This window comes from Vulpes lagopus, chromosome 12, assembly GCF_018345385.1.
Source record: "Vulpes lagopus strain Blue_001 chromosome 12, ASM1834538v1, whole genome shotgun sequence".
NCBI classification, from domain to species: Eukaryota; Metazoa; Chordata; class Mammalia; order Carnivora; family Canidae; genus Vulpes; species Vulpes lagopus.
In genome coordinates, this window is record NC_054835.1 from 57,259,948 (window position 1) to 57,283,097 (window position 23,150).

Below are 23,150 nucleotides of genomic sequence, written 5' to 3' on the forward strand. Positions count from 1 at the left end.
AGAAAGGTCTTACACAACCTTCTGTCTATGTTCTGTAGGAGCTGGAGGATCAGTACAGCCCCAGCAGATGGGTCATCCGACGTGGAGCCGAAGAGGCCCTGAGGACCTACTCACACATAGGAGACGAGGGTACTGGGGGCCCTCTCCATGGATGTCATGGGTGGACTTTGGCATTGGCAGTGATTCAGAATGCCCCGGGGGCGGGAGCAGGCTCTCAGGGGGATTCCCAAAGTCCAGGCACTGCGTAAGCCTCATGGGCTCGGGGCCAGGCACCCAGCAGCCCTCGCTGCAGGATGGCCAGAGGCAGGACACATCCCACAAACCGTGTTCCGCCTCCTCTCCTGCTTGGCCAACCATGCCCAGGCCCGTAAGGCCACATGCCGCAGTGGCACAGTGAGGTGGAGTGAAAGACAGGAAGGCCTCCCAGGAGGGCCCGAACTTGGGATGTTGATGCTATTTGTAAAAAGCCAAGAGACTTGTTTCTTTTAAGAAATCAGGGCTTGGGAACCTGGAAGCAAGTGAAGAAGCCTTAAGGTTAATTCCCTTGAGGAATTAACAGGAATTTTCTGTCCTGTGTCTCCAGAGTGTCATACCACGATTTTAACACTCACTGAAGCATTTGCGCTGGCTTGGGGGAAGCAGGCTTCTTAGAGGAAGTGTGAGAAAGCCGCCAGCCTTTCCTCTGTAGGGAAAATTGGATGTTGGCAAATCTGCTTTGTTTCAGCAGCCTGAACAGAGCTCATAGGGTTGGTGGTTCTCTAAACTGAGATAACCCAGTGGAAGAACAGGCTCCTGGAGGTTTATTCCAGCACATACCAGAATCTTCCCTGATCCAACAGATGTGGGGTGAAGTAGTGTCCTGGGCTCTTCAGAATCCTCTGCTGTGCCCAGCTCTGTGCCAAATACACGACTATCTGGTCAGTAAGTCTGAGTGTGTAGTGAAACCTACATGAGCTTGTAGAAAACCTTTTTTTTTTTTTTTAAGATTTTATTCATTTATTAGAGATAGCGAGAGAGAGAGAGAGAGAGAGAGAGAGAGCATGAGCCAGGGGGAGAGGCAGAGGGAGAGGGAGAAGCAGGCTCTCTGCGGAGCAGGGAGCATGCTGCGGGGCTTGATCCCAGGACCCTGGGATCATGACCTGAGCCAAAGGCAGATGCTTCACCAACTGAGCCCCCCAGGCACCCCAAAAACCTTTTTGTCTATCTTACTTGTCTTGAGGAAGAGAAGAGCCATCCCCATTGAGAAAGCACGTCACTCATAAGGAGCCAGAGTGAAGAGGAGTGTGTGCCCATTGCCCTCAGAGGCTCCCACTAGTGATTTCTCTCCACACTGTGGACAGCTTTATTTTTTATTTGTTTTTTTTAAAATTTTATTTATTATTCATGAGAGACACACAGAGAGAGGCAGAGATACAGGCAGAGGGAGAAGCAGGCTCCACGCAGGGAGCCCAATGTGGGACTCAACCCCAGGACTCTGGGATCATGACCTGAGCCAAAGGCATTTGATGCTCAACTGCTGAGCCACCCTGGTGTCCCTATTTTTTTTTTTAAGATTTTTATTTATTTATTCACGAGAGACACACAGAGAGAGGCAGAGACATAGGCGGAGGGAGAACCATGTGGACAGCTTCAAGTACATAGTCCACTCGCCTTCCTGTTTCACTGCTGTAGTTGGCCCAGAGGAGGGGCAGGCACCACTGACCCATTCTGTGGTTGCAGAATGTGAGCCTACAAGCAGGGGGACATTAGGGCCAGGTGAATGAACAACAGCCACGCATGTGCAGGGCTAGAGCCCGTCTCTATTTAAAATGTTGACATTTTGTTGGCCATGGACATTTAGCCATTCCTTTTGATTTAAAATATGTATATATCTATATAGGGGCGCCTGGGTGGCTCTGTCATTTAAGTGTCTGCTTCCAGCTCAGGTCATGATCTCAAGGTCCTGGAATCGGGTCCCAAGTTGGGCTCCCTGCTCCGTGGGGAGTCTGCTTCTCCCCCTACCCCCTCTGCCTGCCATTCCCCTGCTTGTGCTCTCTCTCTGTCGAATAAATAAATAAAATATATATTTTTAAAGATTTTATTTATTTATTCATGAGAAACACAGAGAGGAGAGAGAGAGAGGCAGAGACACAGGCAGAGGGAGAAGCAGGCTCCATGCAGGGAGCCCGACATGGGACTCGATCCCGGGTCTCCAGGATCATGCCCTGGGCTGAAGGCGGTGCTAAACCGCTGAGCCACCTGGGCTGCCCTAAATAAAATATTTTTAAAATAAAAAAAAATTATATATATATACATATACATGTATATATAGAGATATATATTGCATATAAATATTACTTCTTTTGGGGGTGCCTGGGTGGCTCAGTCAGTTGAGCATCCAACTCTTGATCTCAGCTCTGGTCTTGATCTCAGGGTCCTGAGTTCGGCCCCACGTCGGGCTCCATGCTGGGTATAGAGACGATCTTTTAAAAAAATTTTTTTAATGAAATATTATTTATCTTTGTATTAGTCAATTTGGTCTCCCAGTGCAAAATGCCATAGAATGGGTGGCTTAAACAACAGGAATCGACTTCTCACAGTTCTGGGGGCTGAGAAGTCCAAGACTGGCCAAGTGCTGGCCAGTTTGGTTCCCTAGGGAGAATCGTCTCCCTGGCTTGCAGACAGCTGCCTTGTCCATGTGTCTTCACATGGCAGAGAGTGAGCGAGCCCTGGTCTTTCTTCCTCTTCTTGTAAGGCCACTAATTTCATGACAGGGGCTCCACCCTCATGACCCCATCCAAACCTAACTGCCCCCTAATGTGATGACATTGGATGTGGCACCTTTGGGAGGTAATATAAGTGTTGGGGGAGAGGCGCCTGGGTGATTCAGTCAGTTGAGTGTCTGCCCTCCGTTTGGGTCATGGTCCTGAGGTCCTGGGATCCAGCCCCACATAGGCTCCCTGCTAAGCGGGGAATTTGCTTCTCCCTCTCCCTGTGCCTCTCCCCCTGGCGCTCTTCTCTCTCTCTCTCTCTCATGAATAAAATCTTTCAAATATAATAATAAAATAAATGTTGGGGAAACAAACCTACAGCCCAACACAATCTTCATTATTGAGTTTTTGGTGCTGACCCCCCACTCCTCCACCAATGTTGTACCCAAAGCAAGTGCCTCACCTTACCCTACTCAATGAGGTTAAATAACTTAACCAAGCTCACGAAGCTCATGATGGTGGCTGCCTCCCTGAGCTGAGCTTCCAGGTGAGCATGGAGCAGGCTGGTGGGGTGAGGTGGGTCAGGCCATGTCCATGAGTGTGCACCTGCCGGCCTCTCCTGGAGGGGCTCCCCACACTGGGTCAGTGCTGCCCGCCCACTCAAGGATTGCCCCGGAATCAAACTTACAGGAGGCCACAAAGGGACACAAAGCACAAATAATGAAAAAGAGTCTCCTGCCAAACCAGAAAGCCTCCCCACAAAGGACACAGAGAGAAAGAAAACGTGTTATTATTAAGTAAGAGGTAAACCAAACTGCAATGTGCCGCACAGGCAAGCCACTAAAGACCAGAAAGAAACCTCATCCTTTTATACCGGCAGGCAGACACAGCCCATCGCATACCTGTTCTCGAGATAAATGGCACCTCTGCTCAAGCAAGAGACAGCACCACACTAGTTTTTCCAAATTGCACCAGGTAATTAGGGTGGCCACCTGTGCTTGCTAATTGCCTGTATCCAGAGGAAAAAGAAAACTTCCTGCCCTCCCACGGAATCTGGGGGTAGGGACTCTGGCTTCCTTGATGATTACATTTCAAAGAGATGGCTCTCCCCGGTCCTGGAGGAAAACATCGCTAGGTCCCATAACTGGCAAGAGATTTGGTTCGGTTTTAAAAATATTTATGTATAAAAAATAAAAAATAAATTTAAAAAAATAATAAAAGTAAAAATATTTACGTACACCTCAGAGGGGTAGAGAAAGGATTTATGATGAGTTTCCCAAAATAAATGCTCTAAGAAAAGGGAAGGAAGAAGCTCTCTTTTCCTTTTCTGCACCAGGGAGACTCAAAAAATTTTTTTTCTTGCTTTTGATGTGTATTCACCCTTACAGCCGTTGACCTATTACCGTGCAGCAGGGGATGTTCTGCTCTAATAAGTAGATGACTTTTATCTGCCCTGAAGACCTGGCCTCGCTAAGACTGGGCACACGGGAACTGCTGAGTGAGCATGGGCAGAGAGCAGGGGGGGCTGCTACCGGCAGGCTTGCAGAACGATTTCCTCTATCAGTAGTTTTAAATTTGTTTTACCAGGACTCTTAGTACCAATATATTGTACACTAAATGAAGGAAGGAAGGATGGGTGGGTGGATGGGTGGGTGGATGGATGGATGGGGTGGGTGGATGGATGGATGGATGGGGTGGATGGATGGATGGATGGGGTGGATGGATGGATGGATGGATGGATGGAGGATGGATGGGATGGATGGATGGATGGATGGATGGATGGGTGGAGGATGGATGGGGTGGATGGATGGATGGATGGATGAGGTGGATGGATGGATGGGGTGGGTGGATGGATGGATGGATGGATGGGTGGAGGATGGATGGGGTGGATGGATGGATGGATAGATGGGGTGGATGGATGGATGGATGGGGTGGATGGATGGATGGATGGATGGGTGGATGGATGGATGGGTGGATGGATGGATGGATGGATGGATGGGGTGGATGGATAGGTAGTTGCATACGTGCAAACACACATACATAGGCACACAGTAGGTGCTGAATGCTGTCTCCCCCAGCATCCAGGTCCCCAAACCACGCCCTTCTCCAGGAGGACCAATCACCAGTGAGGTGGGTGGAGCCTCGTGATTGACAGCCTCTGGTAGGGACCCAACCTCGGAGAGATCCCTCCTACTTTTTTCCAAGGCTCGGATGATCTTGGGCTTTTTCCTCTCCCTCAGAAAAGTGAAAGAAAGAATGCCAAGGCACAGAAGATACAAGCCCCAATTTTGTTTGACCTTGCTACACACTAACACAAAATTTACCACCTTAACCATTTTAAAGTGCACAATTCAGTAGCATTTGGAACATTCACAATTTGTGCAACCACCTACCACTACCTGGTTCCAAATCGTTTTCATCATCCCAGAAGGAGACCTCCTACCATTAAGCAGTAACTCTCTATTTCTCTCCTCTTACCAATTCTGGATATTTCAAATGATGGAATCATATGCATGTGGCCTCTTGCATCTGGCTGCTTCTCCTTGGCATAGTTGGTGTAGTGCCTATCGCTACTTCATGCCCTTGTGGTGTGGGCATACCACATTTTTAAAAAATATTTTATTTATTTATTCATGAAACAGAGAGAGAGAGAGGCAGAGACACAGGCAGAGGGGGAAGCAGGCTCCACTCAGGGAGCCCGATGTGGGACTCGATCTCAGGACTCCAGGATCACGCCCTGGGCCGAAGGCAGGCGCTAAACCGCTGAGCCACCCAGGGATCCCCAACATACCACATTTTGTTTATCCATTCATCCACTGACATACATTTGGGCTGTTTCCACCTTTTGGCAATTGTGAATAGGGCTGCTATAGACATTCGTGTACAAGTTTTGGTTTGAAAGCCCCGATTTCTTATTAAGTCCAATAGACAAAGCTGTTCTATGAAACTACGTATAATCTAAATGCTCACTTTTGCTTTGTGTACTTAGCTCATCATGGACCAGGAGCAGACAGGGTAGGGCTCCCGGCGCCCACACACCACACTTTAAGTAGCTCTGTTCTGCACCATCTTGTCTGTTTTTAGGTAACAGTTCTTATCTTATTACAAAAGGAGCATATGCCTACTAAAAGGGCCTTTAAAAATGGAACCATCAAAAAAAAATGAAACCATCAATAATTCCACCACTTGTTAACTAGAGGGTGGCTGAGGGGACCCTGCCTTCTCTTAAACTGCTGCCACTGCAGGTAATAAACCCTTGGTCTTCAGCCTTCTGGGACTGTCTGGTCTTCCTGCCCCATGCTTGCGTTAAGTCTCTAGGGGCTCCGGCTACCACTTCCCCTAATTCCCCTGTCATATGCTCTGGATGTGTCCATGGACTTGGTGTTTCTGTCTCTAACAGTGTGGACACTTTTTATTGCAAATAATAGAAACTCAGTTTTTGCATTATCAAAAAAGGAAGTTTTAATATGGTTTCTTCATTGAAGCCCCCCTTGTTCCTGGCCTAGGGTTCAAGGACTAGAAGGCTGGTGGTATTCACATTTGGGGGGAGGCTGAGGCCCCTGCACCCAGCTGCCTTCCAACCAGTGGGCAGACTTCCTGCAGAGATGCAGTCCCTCTTTCTCAGGGTCACCTGAGTTTTTTAATATCTGAGGGAGACATGTGCGTGATAGTGAATACAGCTGCTTGGTCTGAATTGCTCTTCGATTTAGAACATAAATTTCATGGTCTTTTTCTCAGTTCCGGCACAAAATGAATCTAGTCAGTGCATGTATGCTTTTAAGAACTCTTGGGAAAAATAAATTGCAATCTTTTGATGAACCCCCTCTATCAATGCGCTTGTCAGGCACAAACCTCTCCACCCTATGCTGGTAGGAGGGCACTTGGCAAAGCCCCATGGACAGCAGTAGGCAACGGCCTCAAAATGACAAATTTTCTGATCCAGAAATCCCGCTTCTGAGAGGGCTTTCTTCAGGCCCCTGCACATAGTGTGATGTGGGCACAGGGCTGTTCACGGCAGAGTTGTTTGGGTGCTTCTCAGCAAAGGGTTGCTTCATCATGTGCTGATCCATTCAGTGAATTTTTCCTGGCTGCCTGGCATGTGCTGGTCACTCATTTTGTGCCTGGGATATTTCAGTGAGCAAAACAGACAATCCCCTGTTTTTTTTTCTCTTCTTATTTTTCTCTTCTCTTTTTATTCTCTTTGTATTTTTTCTATTCTTTTTTTCCTCTTCTTATTTTAGTATTGAAGGATGGGTGACATACAATGATATATTCATTTCAGATGTACAACGTAGTGATTCCACAACTCTGTACAGGACTCTGTGCTCGTCATGAGAAGTTTTTTAAAGATTTTATTTATTTATTCATGAGAAACACAGAGAGAGAGAGAGAGAGGCAGAGACACAGGCAGAGGAGAAGCAGGCTCCATGCAGGGAGCCCGACATGGGACTCGATCCCGGGTCTCCAGGATCATGCCCTGGGCTGAAGGCGGTGCTAAACCGCTGAGCCACCCGGGCTGCCCTAAATAAAATATTTTTAAAATAAAAAAAAATTATATATATATACATATACATGTATATATAGAGATATATATTGCATATAAATATTACTTCTTTTTGGGGTGCCTGGGTGGCTCAGTCAGTTGAGCATCCAACTCTTGATCTCAGCTCTGGTCTTGATCTCAGGGTCCTGAGTTCGGCCCCACGTCGGGCTCCATGCTGGGTATAGAGACTATCTTTTAAAAAAAATTTTTTTAATGAAATATTATTTATCTTTGTATTAGTCAATTTGGTCTCCCAGTGCAAAATGCCATAGAATGGGTGGCTTAAACAACAGGAATCGACTTCTCACAGTTCTGGGGGCTGAGAAGTCCAAGACTGGCCAAGTGCTGGCCAGTTTGGTTCCCTAGGGAGAATCGTCTCCCTGGCTTGCAGACAGCTGCCTTGTCCATGTGTCTTCACATGGCAGAGAGTGAGCGAGCCCTGGTCTTTCTTCCTCTTCTTGTAAGGCCACTAATTTCATGACAGGGGCTCCACCCTCATGACCCCATCCAAACCTAACTGCCCCCTAATGTGATGACATTGGATGTGGCACCTTTGGGAGGTAATATAAGTGTTGGGGGAGAGGCGCCTGGGTGATTCAGTCAGTTGAGTGTCTGCCCTCCGTTTGGGTCATGGTCCTGAGGTCCTGGGATCCAGCCCCACATAGGCTCCCTGCTAAGCGGGGAATTTGCTTCTCCCTCTCCCTGTGCCTCTCCCCCTGGCGCTCTTCTCTCTCTCTCTCTCTCATGAATAAAATCTTTCAAATATAATAATAAAATAAATGTTGGGGAAACAAACCTACAGCCCAACACAATCTTCATTATTGAGTTTTTGGTGCTGACCCCCCACTCCTCCACCAATGTTGTACCCAAAGCAAGTGCCTCACCTTACCCTACTCAATGAGGTTAAATAACTTAACCAAGCTCACGAAGCTCATGATGGTGGCTGCCTCCCTGAGCTGAGCTTCCAGGTGAGCATGGAGCAGGCTGGTGGGGTGAGGTGGGTCAGGCCATGTCCATGAGTGTGCACCTGCCGGCCTCTCCTGGAGGGGCTCCCCACACTGGGTCAGTGCTGCCCGCCCACTCAAGGATTGCCCCGGAATCAAACTTACAGGAGGCCACAAAGGGACACAAAGCACAAATAATGAAAAAGAGTCTCCTGCCAAACCAGAAAGCCTCCCCACAAAGGACACAGAGAGAAAGAAAACGTGTTATTATTAAGTAAGAGGTAAACCAAACTGCAATGTGCCGCACAGGCAAGCCACTAAAGACCAGAAAGAAACCTCATCCTTTTATACCGGCAGGCAGACACAGCCCATCGCATACCTGTTCTCGAGATAAATGGCACCTCTGCTCAAGCAAGAGACAGCACCACACTAGTTTTTCCAAATTGCACCAGGTAATTAGGGTGGCCACCTGTGCTTGCTAATTGCCTGTATCCAGAGGAAAAAGAAAACTTCCTGCCCTCCCACGGAATCTGGGGGTAGGGACTCTGGCTTCCTTGATGATTACATTTCAAAGAGATGGCTCTCCCCGGTCCTGGAGGAAAACATCGCTAGGTCCCATAACTGGCAAGAGATTTGGTTCGGTTTTAAAAATATTTATGTATAAAAAATAAAAAATAAATTTAAAAAAATAATAAAAGTAAAAATATTTACGTACACCTCAGAGGGGTAGAGAAAGGATTTATGATGAGTTTCCCAAAATAAATGCTCTAAGAAAAGGGAAGGAAGAAGCTCTCTTTTCCTTTTCTGCACCAGGGAGACTCAAAAAAATTTTTTTTCTTGCTTTTGATGTGTATTCACCCTTACAGCCGTTGACCTATTACCGTGCAGCAGGGGATGTTCTGCTCTAATAAGTAGATGACTTTTATCTGCCCTGAAGACCTGGCCTCGCTAAGACTGGGCACACGGGAACTGCTGAGTGAGCATGGGCAGAGAGCAGGGGGGGGCTGCTACCGGCAGGCTTGCAGAACGATTTCCTCTATCAGTAGTTTTAAATTTGTTTTACCAGGACTCTTAGTACCAATATATTGTACACTAAATGAAGGAAGGAAGGATGGGTGGGTGGATGGGTGGGTGGATGGATGGATGGGGTGGGTGGATGGATGGATGGATGGGGTGGATGGATGGATGGATGGGGTGGATGGATGGATGGATGGATGGAGGATGGATGGGATGGATGGATGGATGGATGGATGGATGGGTGGAGGATGGATGGGGTGGATGGATGGATGGATGGATGAGGTGGATGGATGGATGGGGTGGGTGGATGGATGGATGGATGGATGGGTGGAGGATGGATGGGGTGGATGGATGGATGGATAGATGGGGTGGATGGATGGATGGATGGGGTGGATGGATGGATGGATGGATGGGTGGATGGATGGATGGGTGGATGGATGGATGGATGGATGGATGGGGTGGATGGATAGGTAGTTGCATACGTGCAAACACACATACATAGGCACACAGTAGGTGCTGAATGCTGTCTCCCCCAGCATCCAGGTCCCCAAACCACGCCCTTCTCCAGGAGGACCAATCACCAGTGAGGTGGGTGGAGCCTCGTGATTGACAGCCTCTGGTAGGGACCCAACCTCGGAGAGATCCCTCCTACTTTTTTCCAAGGCTCGGATGATCTTGGGCTTTTTCCTCTCCCTCAGAAAAGTGAAAGAAAGAATGCCAAGGCACAGAAGATACAAGCCCCAATTTTGTTTGACCTTGCTACACACTAACACAAAATTTACCACCTTAACCATTTTAAAGTGCACAATTCAGTAGCATTTGGAACATTCACAATTTGTGCAACCACCTACCACTACCTGGTTCCAAATCGTTTTCATCATCCCAGAAGGAGACCTCCTACCATTAAGCAGTAACTCTCTATTTCTCTCCTCTTACCAATTCTGGATATTTCAAATGATGGAATCATATGCATGTGGCCTCTTGCATCTGGCTGCTTCTCCTTGGCATAGTTGGTGTAGTGCCTATCGCTACTTCATGCCCTTGTGGTGTGGGCATACCACATTTTTAAAAAATATTTTATTTATTTATTCATGAAACAGAGAGAGAGAGAGGCAGAGACACAGGCAGAGGGGGAAGCAGGCTCCACTCAGGGAGCCCGATGTGGGACTCGATCTCAGGACTCCAGGATCACGCCCTGGGCCGAAGGCAGGCGCTAAACCGCTGAGCCACCCAGGGATCCCCAACATACCACATTTTGTTTATCCATTCATCCACTGACATACATTTGGGCTGTTTCCACCTTTTGGCAATTGTGAATAGGGCTGCTATAGACATTCGTGTACAAGTTTTGGTTTGAAAGCCCCGATTTCTTATTAAGTCCAATAGACAAAGCTGTTCTATGAAACTACGTATAATCTAAATGCTCACTTTTGCTTTGTGTACTTAGCTCATCATGGACCAGGAGCAGACAGGGTAGGGCTCCCGGCGCCCACACACCACACTTTAAGTAGCTCTGTTCTGCACCATCTTGTCTGTTTTTAGGTAACAGTTCTTATCTTAATTACAAAAGGAGCATATGCCTACTAAAAGGGCCTTTAAAAATGGAACCATCAAAAAAAAATGAAACCATCAATAATTCCACCACTTGTTAACTAGAGGGTGGCTGAGGGGACCCTGCCTTCTCTTAAACTGCTGCCACTGCAGGTAATAAACCCTTGGTCTTCAGCCTTCTGGGACTGTCTGGTCTTCCTGCCCCATGCTTGCGTTAAGTCTCTAGGGGCTCCGGCTACCACTTCCCCTAATTCCCCTGTCATATGCTCTGGATGTGTCCATGGACTTGGTGTTTCTGTCTCTAACAGTGTGGACACTTTTTATTGCAAATAATAGAAACTCAGTTTTTGCATTATCAAAAAAGGAAGTTTTAATATGGTTTCTTCATTGAAGCCCCCCTTGTTCCTGGCCTAGGGTTCAAGGACTAGAAGGCTGGTGGTATTCACATTTGGGGGGAGGCTGAGGCCCCTGCACCCAGCTGCCTTCCAACCAGTGGGCAGACTTCCTGCAGAGATGCAGTCCCTCTTTCTCAGGGTCACCTGAGTTTTTTAATATCTGAGGGAGACATGTGCGTGATAGTGAATACAGCTGCTTGGTCTGAATTGCTCTTCGATTTAGAACATAAATTTCATGGTCTTTTTCTCAGTTCCGGCACAAAATGAATCTAGTCAGTGCATGTATGCTTTTAAGAACTCTTGGGAAAAATAAATTGCAATCTTTTGATGAACCCCCTCTATCAATGCGCTTGTCAGGCACAAACCTCTCCACCCTATGCTGGTAGGAGGGCACTTGGCAAAGCCCCATGGACAGCAGTAGGCAACGGCCTCAAAATGACAAATTTTCTGATCCAGAAATCCCGCTTCTGAGAGGGCTTTCTTCAGGCCCCTGCACATAGTGTGATGTGGGCACAGGGCTGTTCACGGCAGAGTTGTTTGGGTGCTTCTCAGCAAAGGGTTGCTTCATCATGTGCTGATCCATTCAGTGAATTTTTCCTGGCTGCCTGGCATGTGCTGGTCACTCATTTTGTGCCTGGGATATTTCAGTGAGCAAAACAGACAATCCCCTGTTTTTTTTTCTCTTCTTATTTTTCTCTTCTCTTTTTATTCTCTTTGTATTTTTTCTATTCTTTTTTTCCTCTTCTTATTTTAGTATTGAAGGATGGGTGACATACAATGATATATTCGTTTCAGATGTACAACGTAGTGATTCCACAACTCTGTACAGGACTCTGTGCTTGTCATGAGAAGTATAGTCGCTGTCTGTCACCATACAACATTATCACAATGTCAGCCATTGATTGTGTGCTCTATGCGGTCCTCCCTGTGCTTCTTAATGGGGCGAGGGGGAGATGATAGACCATGAACATAAGACATAAGTAATGCGGGATCCCTGGGTGGCGCAGCGGTTTAGCGCCTGCTTTTGGCCCAGGGCGCGATCCTGGAGACCCGGGGTCGAATCCCACGTCGGGCTCCCGGTGCATGGAGCCTGCTTCTCCCTCTGCCTGTGTCTCTGCCTCTCTCTCTCTCTCTCTCTCTCTGTGTGACTATCATAAATAAATAAAAATTAAAAAAAAAAAGACATAAGTAATGCTACAGTCTGTTAGAAGGGCCAAGTGTTCTGGAAGCAGGCGAGTGGATGGACAGTGGGTGTTTGGGTGATCAGGGTCAGCCCCTAGAGGAAGGTGAGCAGGGGAGTTGATATTGTAGAGCTCCAGGACTTTTGGGTGGTGCATGAGCTGTTGTGGATGTTTGTGTCTTCCCCAAATTCCCATGTTGAAGAGTCAGATGTTTAAGCCACGGAGCCACCCAGGAGCCCCTAAACACTTCAGGTTATAATCACAAATGCAATATGTTTGATTCACTGGAAGTCTCTAATAGATCCGTCCTGGTAAACATGTCCTGCGGAGTGGCCTGTGCCCAGTGTGGCACATGGACACCTGGGGAGCCCATTTTGTTCTGATCATTAGACCCTTTTTCTTTTTTCTTTTTTTTTTTTTTTTTAAGATTTTACTTATTTATTCATGAGAGACACACAGAGAGAGACAGAGACATAGACAGAGGGAGAAGCAGGCTCCCTGCAGGGAGCCCGATTCGGGACTCGATCCCAGGATTGCAGGATCAGATCCTGAGCCAAAGACAGACGCTCAACCACTGAGCCACCCAGGTGTCCCTGGTCATTAGAACCTTACACGAGTCCACACATCAGGCCCTCTGAGCATTTGGTCACTTGAAGTATCAGGAGATGGGAAGTCTCCCCCCACCCCTACACAGGAGAGGGAGTGGGGTGCCCACAGCACATTGCATGCCACATCTCTCTCCTAAGAAACCTCTCCTTATCTGTCCCTTCATTCCAAGAACTGGTTGGGTAGGGGTGGAGGAGGGTGGTCAGTAGACATGGTCAGTGATGGCAAAACTGGTTTTGCAGCCGCTTTGCCTGTCCTGCAAAGGCAGCCTGGTCCCTGGTTCTGACATGGGGGAAACTTGGCATCTACCATCATTTTTGTTGCTCTTGGCCTTGAACGGTCCAGCCAAAATGACAGCCCATTTTAAGTTTATGTACACTTCCCTAAACACACTTCATACAAACCATCTCTACATACTGAGTTTGCCCATCCTGGAGTGGCAGGATCATGCAGCCCAGAGGAGCACTGTTCATTTCGGGGCCACCACCATAGCCACCAAGGGTGGTGGGACCTGGGCACCTCTGGGGACATGGATCCAAGGATCATGTCTCTCCCTACCAGTTTCAATATCAGAAAGATCACACTGATAATGCAACGTGGTATTTGCACAACCTGTTTTGCTATTTACACCGTGAAATACTCCTCCATTTCCTTTTCAATTAGTACATTCAGTCCTGTTTGTGCAATCTTTGCCTCTCCCAAGATCATGAAGATCTCCTATGCTTTTTTCCAAGATCTCTGTTGTCTTCTCTTTCACATTTAGATCATCCGTAAGAACTGATCTGATGTGTGTGGTATGAGGTAGAGATCAAGAAACTTTTTTTTTTTTTCCAGTTTGGATATTCAGTTGGCCCAGCACTGCTTGTTGAAATATTAATTTATCACAGAATTTTCTTTTCATTGTTTACTACCTATCAGGTCCTGGGTGTACAGAGGTGGGCAAAGCAAAGCCCTTGTCTTCACAGTGAAGGCAACAGACAGACAACAAACAATGTGAAAAATATATCATTTTTTGATATATGGGGTGGATGCCGGGCTCCATGATAAAGCAGAGAAGAGGGATAGGCCATAGTTTGAGCAGCCTTCTATTATTCCAGGTCACTTAGGCAGTGTCAGGTGTTTTGCTATTATAAAATAGCTTTACATAGTGGGCATCTTATTTTTTTAAGATTTTATTTATTTATTCATGAGAGGCAGAGGCATAGGCAGAGGGAGAAACACTCTGCCAGGAGCCCAATGTGGGACTTGATCCCGGGACTCCAGGATCACGCCTTGGGCTAAAGGCAGACTTGACCACTGAGTCCTCCAGGCGCCCCTGTGGGCATCTTTAAAACAAGTCTTTGGGAATATTTCTGATTATTTCCTTATAAAAACTATGTGGATAAGGACTTAGACATCAAGGAGTATGATCGTCTTGGGCTTTGATACATTTTTCCAAGCTGCCCTTCAGAAGAGCCTACCAATTTACACTCTCCAGTGCCCAGCATTGGAGGGAACTAAGCTGCCTGATTTTCCACTGATTTTGGGTCACTCTGGGATACAGAGTGACCATATAGACTCCCCTCTCACCCCACCCCATTGCCCATGGTATTTATTTCCCTAACAATGCCCATCCTCCTTTGTTCCCACCCAAGTCCTAGCCGATTTTCACATCATTCTGACTTCTCCCCTCATGGCACTCAATCATATATTCATATCGTCTCATTATCTATTTATTTGAAGTGAGTTTAAACACTTTATTTATTTATTTGAGAGAGAGAGAGAGAGAAAGAGCACTTGAGCAGGGAAGGGCAAGGAGAGGGAGAAAGAGTCTGAACCAGACTCCACAAGTGAGCACAAAATCCAATGCCGGGCTCGATCTCATCACCGAGAGATCATGACTTGAGTCTAAGCCCAGAGTCAGACACTTAACCAACTGAGCCACCCAGGTGCCCCTATTGGAAATGAGTTTATATCTTGCTTCCCTAGAAGATTGTTTTCCCGGACGCTTGGAAAAGTTTATACTTCCTGGAGCATGAAGCGAAGTGTCATGCACACAATAAGCATGTAATGAAGTAACGGTCCGAGCGGCGCCCTTCAGAGCCACAGCTCACTGCCAGACAGACTTCGGCGGACAGTATTGGTCCCACTGGGATGGGCCAGTCTGGTCTCTTTGTAACTCCACATCCGTGAGATGCTGCAGAACCCAGCAGAGACGATCATGAGGACTTGGGGAAGCGTCCCAAGGTGTCACCCACAAGGCCTGACACCTGGAGCCGACCGCTCCCCCCAAAGGGGCTTTCAATTTTTTTTTTTTTTTTTGCATTTATTTATGATAGTCACAGAGAGAGAGAGAGAGGCAGAGACACAGGCAGAGGGAGAAGCAGGTTCCATGCACCGGGAGCCCGACGTGGGACTCGACCCCGGGTCTCCAGGATCGTGCCCTGGGCCAAAGGCAGGCGCTAAACCGCTGCGCCACCCAGGGATCCCCCAAAGGGGCTTTCAGCACAGAGGTTTCTACCTTAAATGAAATAGCAATTACTGCAGGTTGTGCTGATGGTGACTCGTCCATCTCTCGACACAGCCACCAAGAAGGCCCGAGCCACCAGGAAGAGCCTGCTGCACGTCCCCTACGGAGATGGCGAAGGGGAAAAATTGGACATCTACTTTCCCGAGGGAGTGTCTGAAGGTAGGCAGCCGGGCAGGTGGTCCCGGGACAGGGGTCGGCTGGCCCCCAGGCTCGGCACCCACGCCCTTTGTCTGTCTTACAGCCTCGCCTTTCTGTCTGTTCTTTCATGGAGGGTACTGGCAGAGTGGAAGGTGAGTCGGGAGCTTGGATGAACAGGGAGAAAGGGAGATTCGCCCTCCCCTGGTGTAGGAGTCCCCCGGGGCTGCTGCAACAGATGACCACAAGCTCGGGGGCTTACACCAGAAGTGCATTCTCTCCAGGTTCTGGAGGCCAGAAGTCTGAGATCAAGGTGTGGGCAGGGCTGTGCTCCGACAGGTGGCTCCAGGGGAGGACCTGCTCCTGCCTCTTCCAGCTTCTGGGGGCTCTAGATTTTCGTTGGCTGTGGTCACATCATTTCCATCTCTGCCTCCATCCTCGTGGGGCCTCCTCTGTGTCTGTGTCTCAGATCTTCCCCTGCCTTTCACTCTCATAATGTCACCCCTCGTGGGATTGAGGTCCATCCTATAGCGTGCATGACCTCACCGCAGGATCCCTAATTATATCTGCGTAGACCCTATAGCCACATTCCCAGGTACTGAGGTTAGGATTTGGACCTGTCTTTTGGAGGGGACACTCTTTGACCCACTATACCCAGTGGAAAAGCATGGGCAGCCTCCTCAGTCAGAGGGAAACCTTCCCATTTTGTGACGGACTGGTAAGAGTCCCCGGGCAAACCAGGATAGCTCGTCACCTTAAGATAAGCAGAGGGGTACTTGAGGTCTTCCAGGACACTGTTGTCCCATGCAATCTTTCTTTTTTTTAAAAAAAAATTTTTTTTTAATTTATTTATTCATGAGAGACACAGAGAGAGGCAGAGACACAGGGAGAGGGAGAGGCAGGCTCCATGCAGGGAGCCTGACGTGGGACTCAATCCCAGGACTCCAGGATTAGGCCCTGGGCTGAAGGTGGCACTAAACCGCTGAGCCACCCGGGCTGCCCCATGCAATCTTTCTAAGGAGTTGCCTGCTCTAGGATCTACCACCCTTCAAGCATATTCATCTTCACAGCTAGATTGGTAGCAGCCTTCATCACGCAGAGCTCTCTACATGTCTGATCTTCATTTCTCAAAGACAACGTGTAGGAGGAAGTAGATGCCCCCACTTGACAGATGAGGAAACCAGATTTAGAGATTAAATAAGGTCCCCAGGGTTTCAGAGCTAGTGTGTGACATGGTAGAGACAGCGCCTACATTCTTCCTTATACTACACGGAACCAGAGAGGGATGATGCCCTGGGGAGACAGGACAGGGAAGCAGCCTGGTGGCCGACGTGCCTCCAGTTGTCACATCTTTGTTTCTTTCCTCAGTAAAGACACATCAGCCTTCATGGTCAATCCGCTGACAGAGCAGGGGGTGACCGTGGTGGTAGTGGCTTATGACATCGCCCCCAAAGGTAATGAGGATGGTCGGGCAGGAAGGCTGGTGGGCTTTGGAGAGGAGAGAGCCCCCAATGGGTCTTGACCCAGCTCATGCTCTCTGGGCAGGTACCCTGGACCAGATGGTAGACCAAGTGACTCGGAGCATCGTGTTTGTCCAGAAGCAGTATCCGTGCAACAAGTGGGTACCGCTGCAGATTTTCCTTCTGCTAGACAATGTGGGACAACAGTAGATTTAGCCCCTTGGGCACCATCTGGCTGCCCGCTCTGGCCTGTGGAGCAGAAGGCAAATTGGGAGTCTTTGATACTGGCCTGATGCATTTGGGAAACTGAATGCAAATTTGGCTCTCTGCTCTGATCCAACCCAGGGGAATTTACCTGTGTGGACACTCAGCAGGAGCCCACCTGGCTGCCATGATGCTCCTGGCCAACTGGACCAAGCATGGAGTCACACCCAACCTCAAAGGTTTTCATGGGACTGCAGGTTCACCCTCCCCAGATGGGCTTGCGGGGCTGTGCCAGCTGCACAAAATCCCAACAGTCACGAAAGGCTTGACCTGGGGACTTTGGGCCCTGTACAACAGGCCTGCTTTGCTTCTCTACCCCTACCCTGGTCTTGCCCCTTTGGTCCTGGAGGCTAGACTCTCCCACCTGGTGCCTGCACAAGGCCTGGTATGGGTGGAATCTTGGCCCCCCAGCAGCCTGGCCCTCTGACTATTCTTCACCTTCATAGGCTTTTTCCTGCTCAGTGGGATCTATGACCTGAAGCCCATTGTGTACACTTCTCAGAATGCTCCTCTCCTCATGACCCTGTGAGTCATTTGGCCCCCTCTTCCCAGAGCTGAGTGTGAGCCTACAAGGAAGGCTGGGGGTAAGGGGCAGGCTCCTTTCTGTCCTGACCCACACCTACCCCCTGCATCAGGGAGGATGCTCAGAGGAACAGCCCACAGCTGCTCCTGGAGGCGGCCCTGACTCGGCCCTTGGATCCAGCCTGCCATGTGCTGGTGTCTGTGGGCCAGCACGACTCCCCTGAATTCCACCGACAGTCCAAGGAATTTTATCAGGTACTCCCAGGACTCCGCCTCTGGCCAGAGGCTGAGGGTCCTGTGCTCTCATTACCTTCCTCTTTATTTTACCCAAAGGGACCTCAAGGCCGTCAGCCATTTATTCAACAAATACTTAGGGAGCACCTGGTGGGAGCCAGGTGTGGCGCAGAGCCCCCCCACCCACTGCTGCCTTGTGTTGCTGCTCTGCTCCTTTCTCTATCCAGATACTGCGCCAAGGAGGGTGGAATGCCTCGTTTGAAGAAATCCATGATATGGATCACTTTGAAATCATTTGGAACCTAACCCAGAAGGACTATGTGCTCACCCAGGTGGGGAGCACTTCCTTTCCCTGTGGAGAGTGTGGGTCCTGCCTCTGTCCCCACACAGAAGGGGAGGTGGGAAGCACAGGGGGGCCACTTTACTGGATCTTGGGCATCCAGGAGGCTGGGGTCCTGATGGTAGGAAGTGAGTACCCCACTGGCTTCCTCTACTTCACCCCTCTCTGAAAGAGCCCCAGGTGGTCTGCAGAGTACACTCCTGGGCACACAGGTGGGAGCTGCACGGGGCTTGGTGTAGATGGGGAGAGGCATTGATCCGGTCAAAGGAAAGCGTGAGATGAGCCTGTGTGTAAGCATAAAGCAAAGCCAACTCCACGTAGGAGAGGATGGATGGATATGGCTCATAAACGTTCATTACAACTTTAACATGAAGAATCTTTTTAAAAATCAAATATTACAGGGGCACCTGGCTGGCTCAGTTGGTGGAGCACATGACTCAATCTCATGGGTGTAGAGATGACTTAAAAATAGAATCTTTTTAAAAAAATCTAATATTACAATTTTCTTAAGGATTTTATTTATTTATTTGAGAGAGAGTGTGTGTGTGCACAAATAGGGGGACGGGCAGAGGGAGGGGGAGAGGTAGACTCCCTGCTGAGCAGGGACTCCATCCCTGGACCCCAGGATCTTGGCAGAGGCTTAACCCACTGACCCACCCAACGCACCTATTATATTTCTAATGTGGAGAATTCTTTTAAAAGTCAAAGAATAAATTGGGGGAAATATTTGCCACAGATTTGGCAGATATAGAATTACCACTTTTTTTTTTTTTCTGGGAAAGTGGGTACTTGTTAACTTCACTTTTTAATCAGCTGCCACCTCAGTAAGGCTTCTATAGCATTCACTTTTAAGTCACATAGTTAATATTCTTACTATATAAAGAGCACTTTAAAATCAGTAAGAACAATTTTATTTTTAAAGATTTATTTATTTATTTATTCATGAGACACAGAGAGAGAGGCAGAGACACAGGCAGAGGGAGAAGCAGGCTCCCTGCAGGAAGCCCGATGCGGGACTCGATCCCAGGACCCCAGGATCATGCCCTGAGCCAAAGGCAGGTGATCAGCCACTGCGCCACCCAGGTGCCCCAGTAAGAATACTTTTTATTTCTATTTAAGAATAGATTATAAATAGAAAAAAAAATGGATAAAGGATAAGGAATGTTTTAAGAAAAACTATAGATGGCCAGTAAACATAGGGGAAGATTATACTAGTGATCATAGAAATGTCACATAAAATTCCAGTCCTTTCCCACCTGTCATGGAAAATGTTCTGATGAGAATTATGCCCAGGCCCGCTGGAGCGATTGCAAAGGGCTCTTCTCTGATTCCGCGGGTGACAGCACAGCCTGGCCACAGGGATCCAAACCCACTGGCCCAGTGATTCTGGGGCTTGGAATTTCTCTTCAGAATAATTGAGAAATACGCAAAGGTCGTCTTTGCAGCATTATTAATAATCAAAACTTAGAAACAGCTTACATGTCCCAGTGAGGTTAAATTACGACATAATTCGGTAACAGAATGAAGTTTACGAAAATTAGGACGTATCAAATCGTTTCAGGTGTGAGAGCAAAAGCAAAAAACAACTGATCCAGAAACAACTGATCCAGTATATCGCCAGTTCAATAATACACAGACAGCTAGGCCCTTGGAAGCATATACATGCGTGTGTCACACCAGTGGTGTGATAGTATATTTAAAAAATTCATTTCCAGGGGCAGCCCAGGGGGCTCAGCAGTTTAGCGCCGCCTTTGGCCCAGGGTGTGATCCTGGATCAAGTCCCACGTCGGGCTCCCTGCATGGAGCTTGCTTCTCCTTCTGCCTTGTCTCTGCCTCTCCCTGTGTGTGTGTGTGTCTCTCATGAATGAATAAATAAAATCTTTAAAAAAAATTCGTTTCCATATTTGCTAACACGAACATGTATTACTTTTTTTTTTTTTAACTGGGGGAAAAAACCAAACGCTCCCAAGTGGCATCTCTTGAAAAACCTAAGAAATACATATTTTAGGTTTTGGGGGCCATACGCCTCTTGACACAACTACCCAACACTGCCATTGTAGCACAGAAGCTGCCACAACAATTCGTAAATGGTGAACGTGCCTGTGTGCCAATAAAACCTTATTTATGGATGCTGACATTTGAATCTTTTTTTTTTTAAGATTTTATTTATTTTTTCATAGAGACACAGGGAGAAAGAGAGGCAGAGACACAGGCAGAGGGAGAAGCAGGCTCCATGCAGGGAGCCTGATGTGGGACTCGATCCAGTGTCTCCAGGATCATACCCTGGGCTGCAGGCGGCGCTAAACCGCTGCGCCACTGGGGCTGCCCTGACATTCGAATCTTACATAATTTTTACACATCATGAAATAATATTCTGAATCGCTTCTCAGCCTTTTGGCTAAGATCAAGTGTGCACTAATATTGTTTCGATCTTTGTTTAACCCTTTAAAAACATAAAGCCAGGGACGCCTGGCTGGCTCAGTCCATAGCGCGTGCGACTCTTGATCTCTGGGTCATGCGTTCAAGCCCCACATTGGGTGTAGAGATTTCTGAGAATTTGGCCCTGATTTAATTGCCAATTAATTAATTAAACACCTAATTACATAAACACATAAAGCCATTCTTAACTCGTAAGTGGACAAAACCACAGGTCAAGCCTGACGTAAGTCTACATATGGTTGGGAGTTTGTTTAGGACACTTCAAAGGACAGATGGGGACTGAGCTGTCATTTTAAGTGACAGTTCTATGATCAGCAATGCAGCCTGTTTCTTTCATCAGATTCCTCGAGAGAGTCTCACAACAGCCTCTCCAATTCTTGGGCTTTTATGTCTTTTCTTCCTGTCGCAGATGATTTTGAGAACAATCCTCCAGGAGCCCCGACGGCACTAAAGTGTTCAACCCGACATTGAATGATGCTGAAGCTCCTCCACAGACCCTCACACTTCCCCTGCCTGCCTGCTTCCGCTCTCCCCACGCCCATGAGCACATCTATTTGCTCTGAACACCACTAAAAACCTCCAGGGCCTTTCGCTGGCCTGGATGGAAGGGTTCCAGGGAAGGTCCAGCCGAGTCAACGCCCTGGGATGCCCAAGCTGCCGGGCCCCCTGCCTGCCAAGAGGGCATGACAAAAATGACAACACACTTGGCTCTGGATGAAAGAGTTTGCTAACCTTTTCATAAGAAAAGGTTATCATAAGAGTAACCTTTTCATAAGAGTTTCTCAAACCAGTCTGTTCTGTCTTTGACGGCACTCTTGACCACTCTAGTCCTGGGCTCCACCTGTCACCCGAGTCTTCCCCTAAGAGTCCTGGGGTATGGCCTCCAGGCTAGCCCCTTCTGGGACATGACAATGACATCCACAGCCAGGATAAGCTTCCTCTGCTTCACCCAGCTGTGTGTGCAATTCCCAAGGAGCCAGCTGTGTGCATCCACCACCCTCCCCATCCCAGCACCCCGCCCCCACTCTGAGCAGCTGGCACTCCAAGATGATGGAGTACAGGGAAAGTGAAGAATGGCCTAGATATTCATCAGTAGGATAAGTGCATGCAAGCAGCCAGCAACCAATCACTATGTAGCCATTAGAAAGAGACCTGTTTACCAGGTGGGAAATCCCCAGGGCATATTGTTATATGATAAAAACAAGATGCTCAATGATACAACTTAGGACCATCTCAATGGTTGTACACAATATACACCCACAAAAAGATGTTTTTCTCTGTGTGCCCACGTGTATGAATGCTGGGGAATGGCCCTGGAAGATCCACATCTGATGCCTCTGCTCCCCTCTGGGGTGGGAGGTAGAAATGGGAACCCAGGGAAGGAGGTGTTTGCTTCATCTGTATTCTTTGACTCTTAGGATAAGAATGTAATGAATATTTAAATGCAATATGTAATTTGAAGCACTAAAATATTCAGAAAGCTTTCAGGATGCAGGCAGATGAGAACACCATGATAGATGTAACTTGAATTTATTCCAGATCTTCAAAGGAAATGACTCACAAACTGTAGGACGTCATTTAACATTTGCAACAAATTCCTTCGGAGACACCTCCAAGCTGCTGACGTCTCGGCACCTAGGTGGAGAATCGCTCCCTTTGCCCTGTGAAGGCAAAATGTCTTAAGCAAGCAAAAGACAGAACAAAATGTGCCTGCTGCCTTGTGATCCTATTCACTTTTTTAAAAAAGGAGACATAAACAGGGTGCCTGGGTGGCTCAGTTGGTTAAGCGCCTGACCCTTGTATTGGGCTCAGGTCATGATCTCAGGGTCCTGGGATCCAACCTAGGGAGTAGGGCTCTGCGTTCAGCAGGGAGTCTGCTTCTCTTCCCCTCCCTCTCCCTCTGCCCCTCCCCTCACTCATGCACTCTGTCCCTCTCTTCAAATAAATAAATCTTTAAGAAAAAGAGATATAGAAACATATATATGGATGGGCGGATGACCTCCATATCTATAGATCTAGGGAAATAGATGGGAGGAATATACACAGGGTCACAGCAGTTGACAAAGTGAAATTATGGGCAATTTTAATTTTTTTTTTCAATTCCAATTTCTTTTTTTTTTTTCATCTAATATAAGTGCTTCTAGGGAGGCCCTGGGTGGCTCAGTCGTTGAGCATCTACCTTTGGCTCAGGTCCTGATCCCGGGGTCCTGGGATCAAGTCCTGCATAGGAATCTCTGCTGGGAGCCTGCTTCTCCCTCTGCCTCTCTCTGTGTGTCTCACATGAATAAATGGATAAAATCTTAAAATAATAATAATATAA

General features: G+C 47.8%; 1 protein-coding gene across 3 annotated transcripts in view; it reads left to right on the top strand.

The window, feature by feature from the left end:
* The window catches only part of AFMID (arylformamidase), a 36,561-nt gene that overhangs the window by 1,742 nt on the left and 11,669 nt on the right, over positions 1–23,150 (top strand). The window contains exons 2-11 of one of the 3 annotated variants that reach the window (XM_041726172.1): positions 39–129; positions 15,491–15,595; positions 15,678–15,726; positions 16,940–17,025; positions 17,117–17,189; positions 17,377–17,474; positions 17,742–17,820; positions 17,931–18,072; positions 18,279–18,383; positions 21,240–22,098. In XM_041726172.1, coding sequence (XP_041582106.1) covers positions 39–129; positions 15,491–15,595; positions 15,678–15,726; positions 16,940–17,025; positions 17,117–17,189; positions 17,377–17,474; positions 17,742–17,820; positions 17,931–18,072; positions 18,279–18,383; positions 21,240–21,281 — 870 coding nt within the window. In that variant the 3' untranslated portion in view covers positions 21,282–22,098. Of the gene's footprint in view, positions 1–38; positions 130–15,490; positions 15,596–15,677; positions 15,727–16,939; positions 17,026–17,116; positions 17,190–17,376; positions 17,475–17,741; positions 17,821–17,930; positions 18,073–18,278; positions 18,384–21,239; positions 22,099–23,150 lie in introns of those variants that run through there. The other 2 variants (XM_041726171.1, XM_041726173.1) reach the window with 2 other exon arrangements.